Genomic DNA, 16,559 nt, shown 5'->3' with positions numbered 1-16,559 from the left:
TATGATTGGTGGGTATTAACAAAAGATCGCGCGAACACCAAAGACAAATTAGCATTTCAACAGTTGAATTGAAATGCTAATTCCTTCAACCGAATTCCATAATATTTGAAACACATTCATTATATATTTCTCAGTTTTAACACGTTAATGACGGGGGTGGTGTCAAGCAAAACCATATGTTCCACCGGCAACATATGGTTTTGCTTGGTCTATACAGCAGTTTCTGTTGGAGAGGGGATGTGATTCATTAATTAGTGCCGTTTTATCCCGGTTGTCTCTAATTGCACTGTTTGTTGAAAAATATAATGACGCCTTTAATTATGCATAGCCGAAAATTGCCACGTACCTCCCTAACGACCTTTCGCATACCCCCGGGGTTATGCGTACCACACTTTGAGAAACACTGCTCTAGAGACCAAACATGGAAGTTTTTTCAAGCTACTTCAGAATTCTAATAAACAGGATGGATGCAACGAGAAATCGCTGACCATCTAAAATTTAGATTCTAAATACTGTCATAAGCATTCATATCTACAGTAACATTCGAACCAGAAGGCAAGTTAGAAAGTGGGTATGTTACCCACTCGGCCAACTAGGATAGCAAATGAACTCAAGCTTAGAATCATATGAATCGCAGTATACTTAATTTTATCCTAAATTTATATAATAATTCTATTACTTATTCATTCATTTACAGGGCTCATTTTCACTCTTATCATGTTTACCTGTGATTTTTTTTTAGAAAATCCTTTATTGTAGATATTCTGGTGCATTCTTTAAAATTGAGTCAGGTTACATAATTTTTCCAGTTGCAAACGACGAATTGGAATGAAATGAGCTTCTACGAGAATATTCTTTAGGCTTTCTAATCTCTCTCTCTCTCTCTCTCTCTCTCGTTATATATACAGCAGAATTGTATATATAACGCTGGAGTCGGTGTTCAAATATAAATGAACACGCGCTTCATTTATAAGGGAATCTCAGTATTATAAATACTGAGACAGCTCTTTATATTTAATTGTCTTCGCAAAAATAGGAATATTAGTGTGTATGTAGAAAAGTCATAACAGTTTGAATTAATACCATAATGTCAAAATGTAGTAATACTCTAGGAAGTTTGTTAGATCGTGAAACAGATACCTTATAAGACAACTTATGCCTCATCGATCACTTTATTATGAAACAAACTTTATTATAACTAATGAATATTTACAGAACGTAAGTTATTATTGTCATAGTTACGACCTAAGAAAGACTAGCAAAAATTTACAAGATATTTTCGAACGGACAGGTGAAAACGGGAATTTAAGTGATTTTGAACTTGGTATGATCTTGTATGAAAACACTATTCCTGGTTGAAGGTGGGTAGGTGACACAAATAATGAAACAGGGTTCGTGGCAGAAATGGTCCACGGGAAGAAGAAAAAAGAACCATCCAGAGAAACGCACATGCGTGACAAGCAGTACTATCAGCTATATTCGTCCTCGAGACAATTCTCTTCGACCTCGATATCGCTATGCATTCGATTGGTCTGTACATTTATGTCTGTACAAAATAGAAAACAACGCCTACAAAGAGCAAAATGAAGTTGCGAAAAAAAAAAAGCAATCTTGATGAATCCAGAAGCAGAGTTGCTCTTTTGGTATCAACGTTGCCTTTGGAGATCTGGATTCGAATCCCATCTGAGATGCGATGGGACATTTATAAGGTTGTTTTTTCAGCTACAGATTAATTAACCGGTCTCATTAGAAGTGGAAGGATTTTCCTCCCGAAAGAGTTTTATTTATCTTGCAATACCGGAAACACAATTTCAGACACAATTACAATGCTCTCATTATTAAATATGATAAGTACAGATTCCAGTTATATCATGTTGGTTGCAGCTCAGAAGCATCGATCTGCAGATCGATTGCGTGTAATATACGAGCAATGCAGGTATAATCCTATAGAACATTTCTCTGAAAAACACATTTGTTCCCATAATAATACATTCAACTAACTCCTAACTATATTATCCACATAACATTATTAATAACAGGTGAATCACTGCTTATATTATTGTATAAGCAGTGATTGACTTGTATTATTGTCTGTTTCCAGCCAAATAGGTATCATTCCATAGTGTAGTATTAGTCTAAATTAGCAGTCAGGTGTTTTAAATATCTTCACAGTCCCACATCTCGCAATTGAGAGAGCATTTGTTATTTTCGAGAAACAATATTTTTTACGCCAGTTCCACTCACAAAAGGTCAGTATGTTTAGAAATTGTAGCATATTAGTACCATAAAGAAATTCAGGGTTAGATATGGCAGAGTTCTGATTTAGTGTTTCGCAAAAATTTTTATGTCGCTAAATAGTACTGCTGTCATGGAAAACGCTGATTTTACTCACTCAGCCAACAAAACAAGTATCCGTTAAGATGATTCTGTCATCCTGTGGAATCAACAACAATGCGAATCTCTACATTCTTTGAAATCTGATAGTCTTAGTATTGATAGGCAAATATTCCTAAATCATGATTTTGTAATCGTGTGGTCGCCAAATTAAAATAATTTGGCGACCACACGAAATTCCAATTTTCAGCTTGGCAATGAAAGTGTTAAGGGATGTTCAGGATGTTATGATAGTAAAATACATGAAAGGATTACATTATTACTAATATCATAACAATAATTTCCTCCAAATCAATCTGATATCTGTCAGGTATTCAATATTGTCGGATATTATATTTCGGTCTTCTAAAGAAATTGTTATCAATCTGTATCATTCCACTTACATCTTATTATTCCTCTTAGACTTTTTCCTGCCATCATGGCAGAAAAACCTGCTTTCTTTACATTTCCTCTCCCATCCTGTTGAAGTGACCATGCCACCTGTGATTAGGTCTGTTGCTAAAAATTCAAGTTCCCTCTTAACATATTTGTTTTAATGATTTATGCCGTTGATGCCATCTGTTCACTCCCTTAATCTTTCTCAGACCTTTCATATCTGTGGTCTCCAGCCTTTGATCAAGTGTTTTATTTCGAACTCATCTCTCAGATCCATAAGTTAAAATTGGTATGAACATTGTCTTGTATCCTACAAGTTTAGTGTTTTTGCTTTCTCTCCCATTTCATATAAATTTATTCAGTTGCTTCCCTACTATACCAGTTTGGATGGTGTGGTAGCTGAACATCAACAACTAAACAGATTAGTTTGCTAACTGTTTATTAATATGTCATATTCGTGACTATTACTTCACTTTAAAAATTCATTATTAAAATGCTTCCATAATCAAGAGTACTTTGTGACAAAAAGAAGTTGGTGTTGCGGAAGTCTGCGATTAGCAGCTTTATTCTACAGTGAAAATTTTTTTAAAAAAATGATGTTTAGGAATTTTCGGTGAGAGTATAAACACGGTCTGAAGTATCGAAATACTTGAGGATATTCTAAGTATTTGCATTTTACCTGCATTTATTTTTGGCACTTATTTGTGGATTTTGTTATGTTTTTTTTTTAGATTGGATTTGGTGGATACAGCCAGGAGTTTGTAAACAGCCGAGTAGATGGAGATCTTTTACTGCAAATTACAGAGGAAATGCTGAGTGATGATATTGGAATCAAAAATGGAATCCTTAGGAGAAGGTGAGCATAGGGCCAATTATTATTTAGATAGATAAATTCCCAATCCTTTTAAAGATTCAAACCACTTGGAAATAAAACTAATTTAAATAAAAATAAAACAGATTAGGCAAAAACAATTCTTTTATGTGTTTAATTCGTTGGAAATATAGTTACTAGAGTATTCATTTGATTTTAAATTGGACTCACAGAACAGGCCCATTTAAAATCCAAAGTATCAGTCTTCCAACAAACACTCGTGCTTCTAGGACAGTTCCAAGTGGATTTGAATTCCTCCTTCTAAACTAAAAGAAGCTCTTTAATTATTACCAATAAGTAAATATTTTGTGGGCCTAAACTGATTTTTTCGACATCTCTAAGGTTCGTGAGAGAGTTAAATCAACTTAAAAGATTAGCCGACTATACATCCTGTGATTCCACATACGTGAACGAAATTCTATCGTCTTTGGGAACCGAATTCTGTCAGTACACTTACCAGATGCTGCTCAGTGGGGTCAGGAGGGATACGGTTCGCTATTTGAACGAGGAACAGTTAGCAACAGAGTGCGGGGTCAACAACAGCATTCATCGGCAGAGAATCCTTCAAACGATAAGGGGTAAGTTTTATACATCTAGCACGCATGTATATATGTGTGTTTCCAGATCTGAAATTTTCTTTAACATTTTTCAAATAAATTTTGGATTTGAAATAATGTTCCGTTTTGTTAATTGATCGTGAAAAACTCCTAGTTATGTTGTCATTCAAATTTTAAAAAACAAGCCGAGTTATTTAGTTTAAGATGGAGGAGGACGATGAGGCAAGTTTTATCTTCAGGAAATTGGTTTATCTTGCTTCTCTGATAAGACTGTCGTTTATCTATCGTCTGAAAAATTTGAAAAATTAGTTCATCAAAATCAGTAAAGAAGTTTGTTATGATCACTGTAATGAATGTCTATAACTATTTTATAGCATGCCAATAGAAAAGTGATAAAATATAATAAATAAATCTTCTGACGCCTTTTATTCCCCCCTCCCCCCCTTCGAGGAACTAGATGGAGCTCTTTTAGCCTAAACTAACTTTTAATAACAGTTGAGTAGGAAATCTCCATCTTTTCAAGCCTTCACAGATAGTGGGCTCAAGCTATCAATGAACATCTCTTCGATTAATACGCAAAAACGCAAGGGATGAGTAATACTATTTATTTATTTGATTTTGGCTTGTAATATTCAGGCTGAAATATATATAGTCTAAAATAAAGAGTATTACTTATCTCTTGTGGTTTTTCGTGTTAATTGAAGAAACCTCTCATGACACAAGTATCTCTTAAACAACTCTCAATGAATCAAACCTTTACAGTAGAGAGAGAGAGAGAGAGAGAGTACTGCAGACAGCTGCTGTCAACTCATGTCCCTAAACATTAAACACTCTTATTATTGTCTGTAATAGTATGAGCTCTATAGGTTTTTTTTCTTTTTTTGAGATGCAGAGTTAAAAACAGGACTTCCAAGAGAAAATCTTACTCACCCCTTCCAAAAGTCGACTGAGTGGGGAAATGACCGACGAAATACCTAATATAAAAGTCCCTGTAGTCGGTGATTAGAATCGAATTCACATGTATGACGGTTTTTCGTCGGACAGCACAGCGCTAGAGAAGCAAAAGCTTCTTCCCAGGGCTACGCAGGTATCCATGGAAAATGATAATTAAAAAAAGTTAAATCATCCACCCGTTCTTTGGTAAAATCGAAAAATATGTTGTGCGCTATCATCTTGAGATAACCTTAAAAGCCATATATGGAATGTCTGGCAGGTTTACAAGTTTTAACTTCCTGCAAGTGGTTGCAATTTTTGGTTCCTATTTTATATCCACCTTTTTTTCTTTTTGCCTGATCATTTTTCTCTTTTGCTCGATCAAGTTTTTCTACTTCATACGTAACTGAGAAATTGTCAACAGTGGCGATAAATCAAGGTTATAGGATTTAGTTCTTCAACATAATTTACAAGTGATAAATATTTTTTTAGCTTTTATTGCAACCTGGCAAATTGCCAAGTTACCGTAACGTTCCCAAGTTACCAATTCTCGGAACAGAATGGAATAGTTGTTTTCACAACAGCTGTATCATTCATGTACGCCAACACAGAACTTGCATTTTTTATTATGATTAAGGACGTACTCAGTGAGAGAATGACAAATGGAAACTGCCGTTAGCCGATGACCTGGTTATGACGGTTAAGAATGTAGTACAAAAGAGTGCGTGAGTGAAAAAAAAGAATAAATGTTAAAAATGAGATCATACTTTAAAACAGTAAAGAAAGTGAAATGATTTGAAAAGCATGGAAGCGAAAACCGCACACTATGTTAAAAGGATTCCTGGAATCTGTTATTCATAGTTGATAAAAGGAAAGCAGTTGCTGTTGATTCTATAGAACGTAAACTCAACAGTGTTCATTTTTACGAATATCAATAATTAGGTTAGCAGTATTATAGATCCCGATATTTTTTAGAAAACAGTTACATTTTGAAAGTTGGTGATGTGGATCCAGGTTCGTATCACTTTAGGAAAAAAAAAAGGTGGGGAAGGATTAAAGTAGTGGTCGAGAGTGGAGAGAGAGAGAGAGAGAGAGGATCTTTGAGGTGAGGTTTCATTTTACGTTTCAAGATATGGAAAACCTTCCTGTCTTAATATCATTTTAGGTTTCTTTCAGCTTTCTTTGAAGGTCTTAAAATTAATTTTAAAAGAAGTCTTCGTTTTAAGATTAATATAACTTCAAGGCACACAAGCAAGGCTGTCTTAATCGGTGAAAGGAGTTTCACCATGATAACACTGCCTGTTGTGTACATGTTTGCCTTGTTCTAATTTTAGACGTCACCAATTTCCATTAGTGTCTTCTGTATCCCTCTGAACAGACAAATCTACCGGTAAACACACGCAGTTAAGAATCACAATATGCCGACGTCGTTGCCTTAGTTGCATTCCTTAATTTTCCAATAATGACATCAAACTTATCCTTTGGTAATTTACCTAGTTTAACTCAAAATATGATGTTTCTCATGCAGTTTAATATACTATTTTCGATGATGTTACAAAACAAAATGTATACGGAAAGATGTAAATTCGGTAAATACCGTCTGAAGTTCACTGATTTTTTTTTTCCTTTTGCGTTTCTAAAATGTTCATCTAACTAAATGAAATAAAAACGAATTATTAGTTTAACACTCTCTATCTAATAATACAATAGCGTGTTTAATTATAAGATGGATTTGACGTTATATTTCTGCGTTTCCATGCCAACCATAAGATCTGCTTCAATGTACTGTATATTAGATGGCTAACTAGAGTATATTTGTCGCTGTCATGCAGCGCACTATCAATGTCACACAGGTAAAAACAAAGCAGACGATATTGTAGCACACCAAATAAAAAAATTAAATAAAATAAAATTGTTGGTTCTTAATCTTTATTAGAGAATTTTCTTAAGCGAAATCTCTCTCTTATGAGCTCAAACCGAATTTTAAATTTCATCAGCGCCATTCATTCTCGTCACATTCCGTCGGTAAGCTTTCTTGTCTCAAAGATGTATCCACGAAAACTGTATGAATCTTACATCTCTCTCTCTCTCTTTCACACACACACACACACACACACACACACACACACACACACACACACACACACACACACACACACACACACACACACACACACACACACACACACACACACACACACACACACACACACACACACACACACACACACAATTCTGCTGAAAGAATCGTTTGAGACACCGCTACATTCTCGCTATCTACGTGAAGACGTATCGATTTTTCTCTTCCCACTGTGGCTACAACCATCCGTAGTCATGATTAGAGCAGCTGGTGACGTAATCGTCTTAATTGAGACGTAAGAGATCTGTAAACACACACACACACACACACGCACGCACGAATAAATGTAGTTAGAACTGAGAGCTAAGGGCGCCGTAATGTGTGTAATGTGTGTGTACGGACTGATTTTGTGATTGTTCCCTTGCAGGTCTCTCCCAGTTCTTGGAAGGCGGGGAAGAAAATGATAAAACTAAGTGCCTCGATGTCTTCATCTCGTATAGGAGGTCCAACGGCTCTCAGCTTGCTAGGTAAACACCATTTCAGTCACTTTTATCTTCCATTTACCTCTTTCCGAACACGCTATAACGTTTTTTTTATTTAGCGATTCATCCATCTTTTACTTTTCTAAGATAATGAGGCGAAATAAAAGAAATACGCGATGCTGTTAAAAAAAGTTAGTGATTGCTCGTACAAATTTCCTCCTTTGTACATCACTAGATCTAAGTCGAAGTTCATAGGGTGCATTAGAAAAAGAAACGAAGTTATATTTTTCTATGTTAGTCTTTCCTATGAATTCATTCCTTCAATAAGTAGGGTTGTCTCGCACCGGCCGATGAACAAATCATCTATCACCTAAAGGCATTCACAGCAATACTATGGCCTGTAAGACAGTAATCTAATATTTATCCAGTCGGACAAATTGGTCGTTTGACAGTTATACGAACTAAGACTAAGACTATCATACATTCGTCTTATGACTGTAGCTCCCCCCCCCCCCCACACACACACATACACAAAAGAGTAAAAACTAATATGGGAGCACATCTAATGAAGAGTGGCAACACGTCGATGTTACGTGACTTTTCTTGTCTAATTTAAAACAACTAGCTAACTATAAACGATTGGTTGCGGTATTTAATAATGTCCTTGTCACGTGATTATCAAAGATCGCAATTTTCTGCTCGCAGAATGTGCATATTATCAGAGCTCAAGCATCTTCTTAAGATATCTAAATGATGAATATCATCATTTAGATATCTTCACAGTGAAAAGATCTCACGACTACTCGAAGCCTATCATGTGGAAAAATTCACCTACATATGACGATGGTTGCCCTGTAAAGAATCCAGATTGCACTAACACCATAAACTGTCAGCGATTCTGATTATTGAATACGTATTTGCTCTACAAAAGTATTATTTTTAGTTACATACGTGTGCAATCTATTAATTAATGTTCAGGTTAGTTTTAAATTAAGCACTGAAAAACCTGAATCCTAACGTTAACAGAAGCGTCATATTTAATAGCAAGTATATACTTTTCCTGTAGCATTGTATGGGAAAGGATGCAGATAGGTTTAAGTGTTAACACTATTCATATCCTTTTCACTGCATTAAGACACAAACCTTCCACCAAAATAATAATAATAATAATAATAATGGCTATGAAGCACTCTCCTAACCTTATCTGGTATGGCTGCATTTATTTGCCAACAATTTGAGAGACAGTCATATTCAGACAAACTTCAACCCAACAACTGTAAAAACACGTATACAACATTAGAGGACTCAAGTGTGGACTTGACTTATTTTGTCCGTTGACAATTTTAATTGTTTCACGTAATCGTTGTTTCGTTCCTGCGGTAGTTGTGTCCTGAAGATGCTGGTTTGAAATTCAGCAAAATATAAGCTAGTTAGTAATTATCTTTGTATGATTTATTGTTTTAGTTTGTAATACTGTGAAAAAGGAGATGAATGGGAAAACATGCTGTTTTAGAATGATAAGCGAGAAATGTTTGTATTGCAAAGCCCGGACACTTCCTAGTAGCAGGGTACCTGATATTAGAAGTGTCCATTTATTCTGGGGAAGAGCATGACGTGGAGTTCAGATGCAAGCTACTAATAACCAACTTTTATTATCTCTAAAAATGTTTACAAATGTATCATGTTCTTCCCACGAGTAACCAATCACTGTTTCTTCCTAATGACTAGATCGGAATGCTTCCTGGACACATAATTCTATATTCTAAATAAAAATCTGAATTAATTATTTTTAATGAAGCTTATTAATCGCCCAAATAAACTGACGGATAAAATATATCCAAAATTACGCTTCGTATCCATGCTATTTCAGTAGTATTCAAATATTATATTAACTTCAATGGACACTTCGCATCCATGTAATTATTGACGTGTATTTACGTACATCAAGGCCGATTCGGTGGTTAAGCAATGCACTATCAGAATAGTTTATATTTAGCTGGAAAAATGAGGTCACTATGATTGATGTATTTCTGAATCCAATGTTATTCTTTGTAAATTTTTTCCGTTATTTCTTTCTACAGTTTATTAAAAGTCCATCTGCAGCTAAGAGGGTTTTCTGTTTTTATTGACGTGGAGCGGTTAGAAGCGGGAAAGTTCGACAACAATCTTCTAAACAGTGTTCAACAAGCCAAACACTTTCTGTTAGTCCTCACTCCAAATGCATTGGATCGATGTATCGGGGATTCAGAATGTAAGGACTGGGTTCATAAGGTAAGAATGTGCTTCTTATGATGATTATCTGTATTATCGAGGGTTCATCAATTAAAAAAAAAACGATTTTGTGTAATTTTTTTTCTCTGGAACTTTCAAATAATTTTATTAAGAGCCTTTTGAAAAGATTTTTTTCTGATTACCCACCTTTACTATAAATGTATTGCAATGCCAGCCTGGTTGGCATAGTGGACAGCGACTTTAGTCTCTAACCAATAAGTTGTGCGTTACTTCTATTGTGCACATGGATGTCTTTGAATGTATTTGGACGAAAGATGAATTTTATTCTCTCCTGCGAGACCACCAGGAGTGGCTTTAAGAAAGTTTCATGTTTGGTTTCTACAAGACTCCGTAGTTCGGTTGGTTACAAACGGGGGTGGTACGTTTTTCATCCTGCAAATCATATGAACACGTGCAACATACAGACATAGGACCCTACAAGAATAAGGATTAACCAACCTATTTCATCGAATCTGGTCTCGAAAACATGTGTTATCGTGTGGGTTTACGCGCATGCGTAAAACATGAAGGAAGGTTCGTTTCCCTCACGTGAACGAACCTCACAATCCTGTATAAGAAGTGACAAGCAGCCGCAGGTGCAGTCCCTTAATCTCGAATATAAGATTTTTTTTTTTTATATTTATTGTTAATACTATAAAGAATTTCTGATTTCCCATTCACCCGTTTTGTTTTTTCCTCACAGGAAATTGTGGAAGCTCTTCAAAGCCAGTGTAATATCATTCCAATTTTAGACAGTTTCCAGTGGCCAGACCCTGAGATGCTTCCAGAAGATATGAGAGCAGTCTGTTACTTTAATGGAGTTAGGTGTGTATCTTTATGCTTTTTTTTTTCGGTTCAGTAATTTTCTTTTAACTGTACATTTATCAAGCACTGCGTACTGCTGCACCGTTACCTCTGAAACAAAGCTCATCGTTTAGTTTGTATCATTGGCACATTTCCAGCCTTGTTAGGAGCCATACCGATTGCTTATCCTACAAACACATTTATTTTTTTCTCACGTAGTTTTATCAACGAAAAGACTGGATTTCGGTACATATTTTTCCGGAAGTTCGTTCACATAAGTTTTCTTTTCTTTTTTTTCACTTCAACCAACGGAAAATTGTAGACCTGTAGGACTAGTATCGATTGTTAGCTAAAGGATAGATATTATTCCGCAAATCCTGCTCCACAGATCAAACGTCTTTTTCGAGCCAATTTAAGTCTTCAATAAGCAGAAAGGTGAACTAATAGCGGGTATTGAAAGTCATCTTCTATCTAAAGTCATTCACATACATCCATGCCCTAGTAGGATTGAAACTTTTGGCAAGCAACGACTCTATTACAATTCGTTAATAATCCAAAATAATGAACCCTTTCTGTCACTCATGCTTTTTGCTCATTCTGCTGGCCGTATCTTTTCTCGTCGATGTAAGACTGCTTTTGAGGATAACATCTTTTTTAACATCCATTACGAAAGATTTCAATTACAACTGTGCAACCAGTGGAACAAGGGTTAGCGAGTCATCAAAGAGCAAGCATAAGTTTGTTTTATTCCTTTAGGCTTAACTTATGCAAAGGTAGTGTCCCACCGAATGATGAAAATTATCTATACTAGTTTTTTTTTTTTTTGTTTGTTTACTTGACAACCTAACTGGTGCCTTCATAACCCCCATGATGACGCCCATGACACTAAGAAAGATTAATGCGGGCTCGATTCTAGTCACTAACTAGAGGAACTTTTCTATTGTTTTTTTTTCTTCCATTATATTGGTATAAAAAATCAATGCCATGCGAAATGGCTACATGAAGAAAACATAGTTTGAAAAAGAATGGTTTTGATAGGATGCTATGTAGCATGTCTATCTGTTCGGCAAATTATTGAAAAAATTGAGCCATCCCAGGTCACAATCTGTGATACCATACTGAGATGGAAGTGCAGGGAATCAACTGCACGTGTCACCCGCAGTAGACGACTCACCAAACGTGACCGTAGGGTGCTACGAAGGATAATAGATAAAAACCGTCATTCATCGGGCGACACGTTGAATACGGAGTTCCGGGAATCGAATGGAACACCAATCTGCACATAAACATTCAGAATCGAGGCTCGCAACATGGATTTCCATGATAGGACCGCAATATGCAACAACTACATTACTCCCCCACCAACCAACATGCAGCGTCGTCTTCAGTGGTGCAAAGAACATGTACAGTGGGACGTGGAAACTTGGAAAGTTGTGTTATAGGGCGACAAATCACGCTATACCCTCTACCGAGCAGGTGGACGGATGTCAGTGTGGCGGGTGCCTGGTGAACATGTCTTACCAGAATGCATAACCTCAGCTATAAAATTCGGAGGTGGCGATGTGATGGTATGCTCCTGCTTTTCCTGGTTTGGCCTCGGACCTCTGTAGTGCCACGAACATTGAACTACGAGAGGTATCTGAACATTGGACAATGCAATACTTCCTAATTTGTAGCGTTTCTAGGGATTTGACCATTGTATCTTTCGGCAAGACAACATACGGTGTTATAAGGCTGCTGCAACTGTGTGGTTTGTGGACAAGAACGTCAACCCACTTGAGTGGCCTCCAGAGCCCTAATCTGAACCCTATTGATCATCTGTGGGATGAACTAGAGCGTCGGGTGAGGTCAAGGGACATCTGCCCCACAACAGTCCAGAACCTCATTACATGCCTACAAGAAGAGTGGCGAAAATTCCCAATTGATCGATCTCATACGCTTGTGGAAAGTATGTCACGTAGGATTTCTTCAGTCATGACAACAAAAGGAGGTCCTACATCTTATTAAGGTGGAAGCTTTGGCTTTTTTGTTCCACGCACTATTATGAGTAAGGATCAAGCAGTGAAGGTATCCTTCATTGCTAGCGTGTAGGAAATTGAAGACTTTTCATGAATTATTGGAAAGAAGTCCCAAAGGGAGTTGTCAACAGACTACTTTTTGTTTTTGAAATCACCACAGTTTTGATAAAGTTTTTCTTTCATCATCCATAATATAATTTTGCATTTATAATTTTAATCATAAATTTATCTTAAAATTTTACAATAAATTAATTACAATATTTATATGCATTAAACTATCAACTATTAAATATTTTTTATACATTCATTTAAAATTCTTAAAGGATTTTTAAAGATATGAGAGAGCGCTTGAAAATTAAATCTGAGTTTTCAGGAACTCGGAAGGATAAAAAAGTTTTAGAACTTCTAGATCATTGTGGAAAATAATTCACTGATTCGCATGCTAGTAAATCAATGGGACTAATGAGACCCGAACATTTAACTGGCTGTACGTACCAGATAGCTAATACAAATCTTTAAAAGTTCTATTTGCACGTTTCAAAATAATTTCTATTTTCAAATAAGTTGTGATGCTTTTAATCCTACATTTGATATCAGTGTTGTATGTTTATAACACGAGCTAATTATAAACCGATTAACTTAGGCTTTTTAGATGTGCTGTTCCGCTTCTGTCATTATCAATCCTGATTACTACCATTGCATGGTGCTCTTTCTGATTTTCAGGTGGATCCACGATTACCAGGATGCCTGTGTGGATAAATTGGAACGCTTCATGAGAGGAGAAATGAATGTCCGAAGTGACGGACCACTGGGCCGTTACGTTGGAATGGGACCCGGTACTCCAGGCACTCCAGGATCTCTCATTCGAGCTCCTCAGTATCAACGAAGCTTTAGTAATGACAGTGCTAAAGGGAGCACGGGTTCCGACAAGGAGATCAATGGGTGTGGACGAGTTGCAGAACTCCATCACTGAAGAAAGGTCTTCATGTTCTTACCGGATATTGATATGAAAATGAGATTTAACTGTTCCTTCATCGGGGCACATAATAGCGCGCTTGTATGTATGATGTGTGTGTGTGACGGAGTATTTCTGTTCTTGGAGAGTATTTCATAGTCTGAATGTTTTATGCACCGTAAGATGTAAATACCGAGAATATTAATCGCATTCCAGTTACTTGAAAACTAATTGTCATTGATGTATACTCACCCCAGGTGGGGACATTTAACGCACATTCTGATACTCTGCATACAAAAAAGGGACGTGAAACTGAAATATGTCGTCCAGTCATATTCATTCCGTGCCTTGCAGATGTCTGCGATGGCAATTGATTGAGCAGATTTTTTTCTGAAATTCTTCGTATATCCAAGAACTATGGTATTGGCTTAAAGGAGGAGGAGGAAGATAATGGTGGGTCACACATGTGAGGGCCACATATGTCCGGCAAGTTTTGAGCCCATGGTATGCAGTGTAGTCTGGATGGTTCCAATATCTTCAGCATAAACTCTTCCTAGACTCATACTACCCCACAGCTAGAATTCCTTCTTTCCCTCTACCCCCGCTTCACCTTTTTTCTCAACGGAGCCAGCCCAATCTGTGATGCGGATTGAATACTGAATACAGAAACCGCACTACATATTTCGGATTACCAATGTTCTGGATGACATTTGAAACATAACAAAATAAAAAAGAGACATAAGCAATGAACTACTGTCCCGATTGAGAATTTTTTAGCTTAACTTACCGGTGACGTTTCCACCCGATATGTAAAATATGAAGTAAATAAATAAATAAAATATTGTTGCCCGAAATAAAAAGTGCTGCTATTGTTTAGCTATCAGTGTTTCAACCTGATAGATACTAACTGCAAAAACATTTTTTTTTTTTTAATGCCTTGTTCGGTGCATCGGTTAGCCTTTTTATTGTCAATCATTAGCAGAAATAATAGGTTTGCTAAAACTATTTTGCGAGATTAAAAAGTCCATTTCATTAAATAGCACGCGATAGTTGAGAATTATAGATATCAGAGATATTACAAGAATATATCTTACACTGCTTTATTCTTTAAAGGTTTTTGGTCTCGCGAGTTCTACTTAATTCAGAATATAGATATCTATAATTAAAATAACACCACGCCTCCCAACAATTTCGATAGCTCATTAGATTGCGTGTGCGTTTATATTAAGCAGGCACGTACAGAATTGAAAGAAAAACACGCACGTTAAATATGACAAGCATAGCCAATTGTGCCACTGAATGACAGTCATCATGTGGTACTTGTGCATTTCAAGGGCAAGCGTTAACTTATTCCACTTGGATAAATCCAACAATACGCATGATCAGTTCCAATAACTGGAATATTTTTACTAATAAAGTGCTGCCATCTTGTTTACGACCTGGAATAATGTCAAAGTACAAAAAATTAGAGTACTTTTTTTTTTTCTAGGATACTTGTTCATTCCAGTGAGGCGAATGTGTACAGATCTCGAATGATGAGATTAAAGAGATTGTTTTCGTGGTTTTGAGATTATGGTTCCAAACTTGTTGAGCAATTTAGGGGCCAAAAGATGTACAGAATGAATTCGCTAAACGGCACTGTAAATAGCGAGAGGTAATAAGTCTGATTGCCAACATCACATTTTAATTTAAACTGCAGTGCAACTTTACAACACTGAGCTTAAAATTGTCCAAGAATTTGGATTGTCCAGTGGCTTTTTTGGCTGTCACATTTGCAGAATTTCATACAGTTTCCTAGATTGATTTTTTAATACATAGTATATTTTTCATTTTTTCTGATGATTGGTAGATTCCGATTGTCGAATGTTTGCTAATGTAGCTCTTTTGGAGTCCTTTATGCAGGACCGAATTAAAATGACACATTCCACTCGACCATTCCTTTGTAGAATATAAAAACACGCTTTACAGATCTTTCTTGTTTCTATAATATTTCATGACGCAGATAATTTATATTAAATAAAATGCACCCATGTTGTGTATTTGGGCATACTTGTTTTATGTAACTAGGTGCTGGCGCCTTGTATGAGCAATAAATTTTGTAAAATAAATCTTGCAATTTTTTTATTTATTTTCGGTTTGTTTGTATTCTGAGAATACTTTGTCCCTGTCAAGAAAAATAATCATAACCTGTTGTTCGAAACCTCCGAAAGCATTAAATACATACATACGGTATTTTTTTGCTTGCTGAAGAATAATAAAAAAAAAATCGAAGACATCATCTTTCCACAATAGGTAATTTTCTATATTTATGTTAAATTTAATTTAATTTTCACAATTAATTCGTGTCTGTAAAATCGTTCATAATTTTAATTATATACTAGCGAAATTACCTAGCGCGATCAAGTCTTAATTTGAATCTCGTGCTCCTAACACTAATCTGAACACTTTGTGGGAGAAAAACGTGCAAAGGATTGAATATCTCGGGAACTACTGGAAAAAATCATGAAGGGTGGATGGTTTTCAAAATCACACACATACACACAGCAGAGTGTGTGTGTGTGTGTGTGTGTGTGTGTGTTGTAGTTACGAGATTTCCATTTTCATTTTTTTTTTTTTTTTGGTCAGAAATGGAGTCTGATAGCTTAAATATAAAGGTGCTCTTTCTCAGACCTTTGTTTCCACCAGTTTCCGAGTTAGTCGATCTTTAAAGCAAGAAACTTTCTTTCGCACCGAAACCTTAGTAAAATTGACCGCATATCTCACAAACTTTCACGCAGTATTATCACTCATCCAAACAAGAATGGCAACAGTTTTTCCCT

The 16,559-nt window shown here is 36.1% G+C and overlaps 1 protein-coding gene across 4 annotated transcripts in view; it reads left to right on the top strand.

Annotated features, from left to right (window-relative positions):
* The window catches only part of LOC150110016 (NAD(+) hydrolase sarm1-like), a 51,447-nt gene extending 35,579 nt beyond the window's left edge, over positions 1 to 15,868 (top strand). For all 4 annotated transcript variants that reach the window (XM_090390639.1, XM_090390629.1, XM_090390655.1 and 1 more), the window contains 6 exons: positions 3,501 to 3,625; positions 3,983 to 4,218; positions 7,638 to 7,737; positions 9,774 to 9,963; positions 10,667 to 10,788; positions 13,509 to 15,868. In XM_090390639.1, coding sequence (XP_090246765.1) covers positions 3,501 to 3,625; positions 3,983 to 4,218; positions 7,638 to 7,737; positions 9,774 to 9,963; positions 10,667 to 10,788; positions 13,509 to 13,758 — 1,023 coding nt within the window. In that variant the 3' untranslated portion in view covers positions 13,759 to 15,868. The remainder of the gene's footprint in view (positions 1 to 3,500; positions 3,626 to 3,982; positions 4,219 to 7,637; positions 7,738 to 9,773; positions 9,964 to 10,666; positions 10,789 to 13,508) is intronic.
* Positions 15,869 to 16,559: the final 691 nt, after the last annotated feature.

The sequence above is a fragment of the Typopeltis vanoorti genome, chromosome 1 (genome assembly GCF_054136105.1).
Source record: "Typopeltis vanoorti isolate ZY-2024b chromosome 1, IOZ_Tvanoo_1.0, whole genome shotgun sequence".
Lineage (NCBI taxonomy): Eukaryota > Metazoa > Arthropoda > Arachnida > Uropygi > Thelyphonidae > Typopeltis > Typopeltis vanoorti.
The sequence above is the reverse complement of the archived record's forward strand: the minus strand, read 5'-3'. Positions and strand labels throughout refer to the sequence as shown.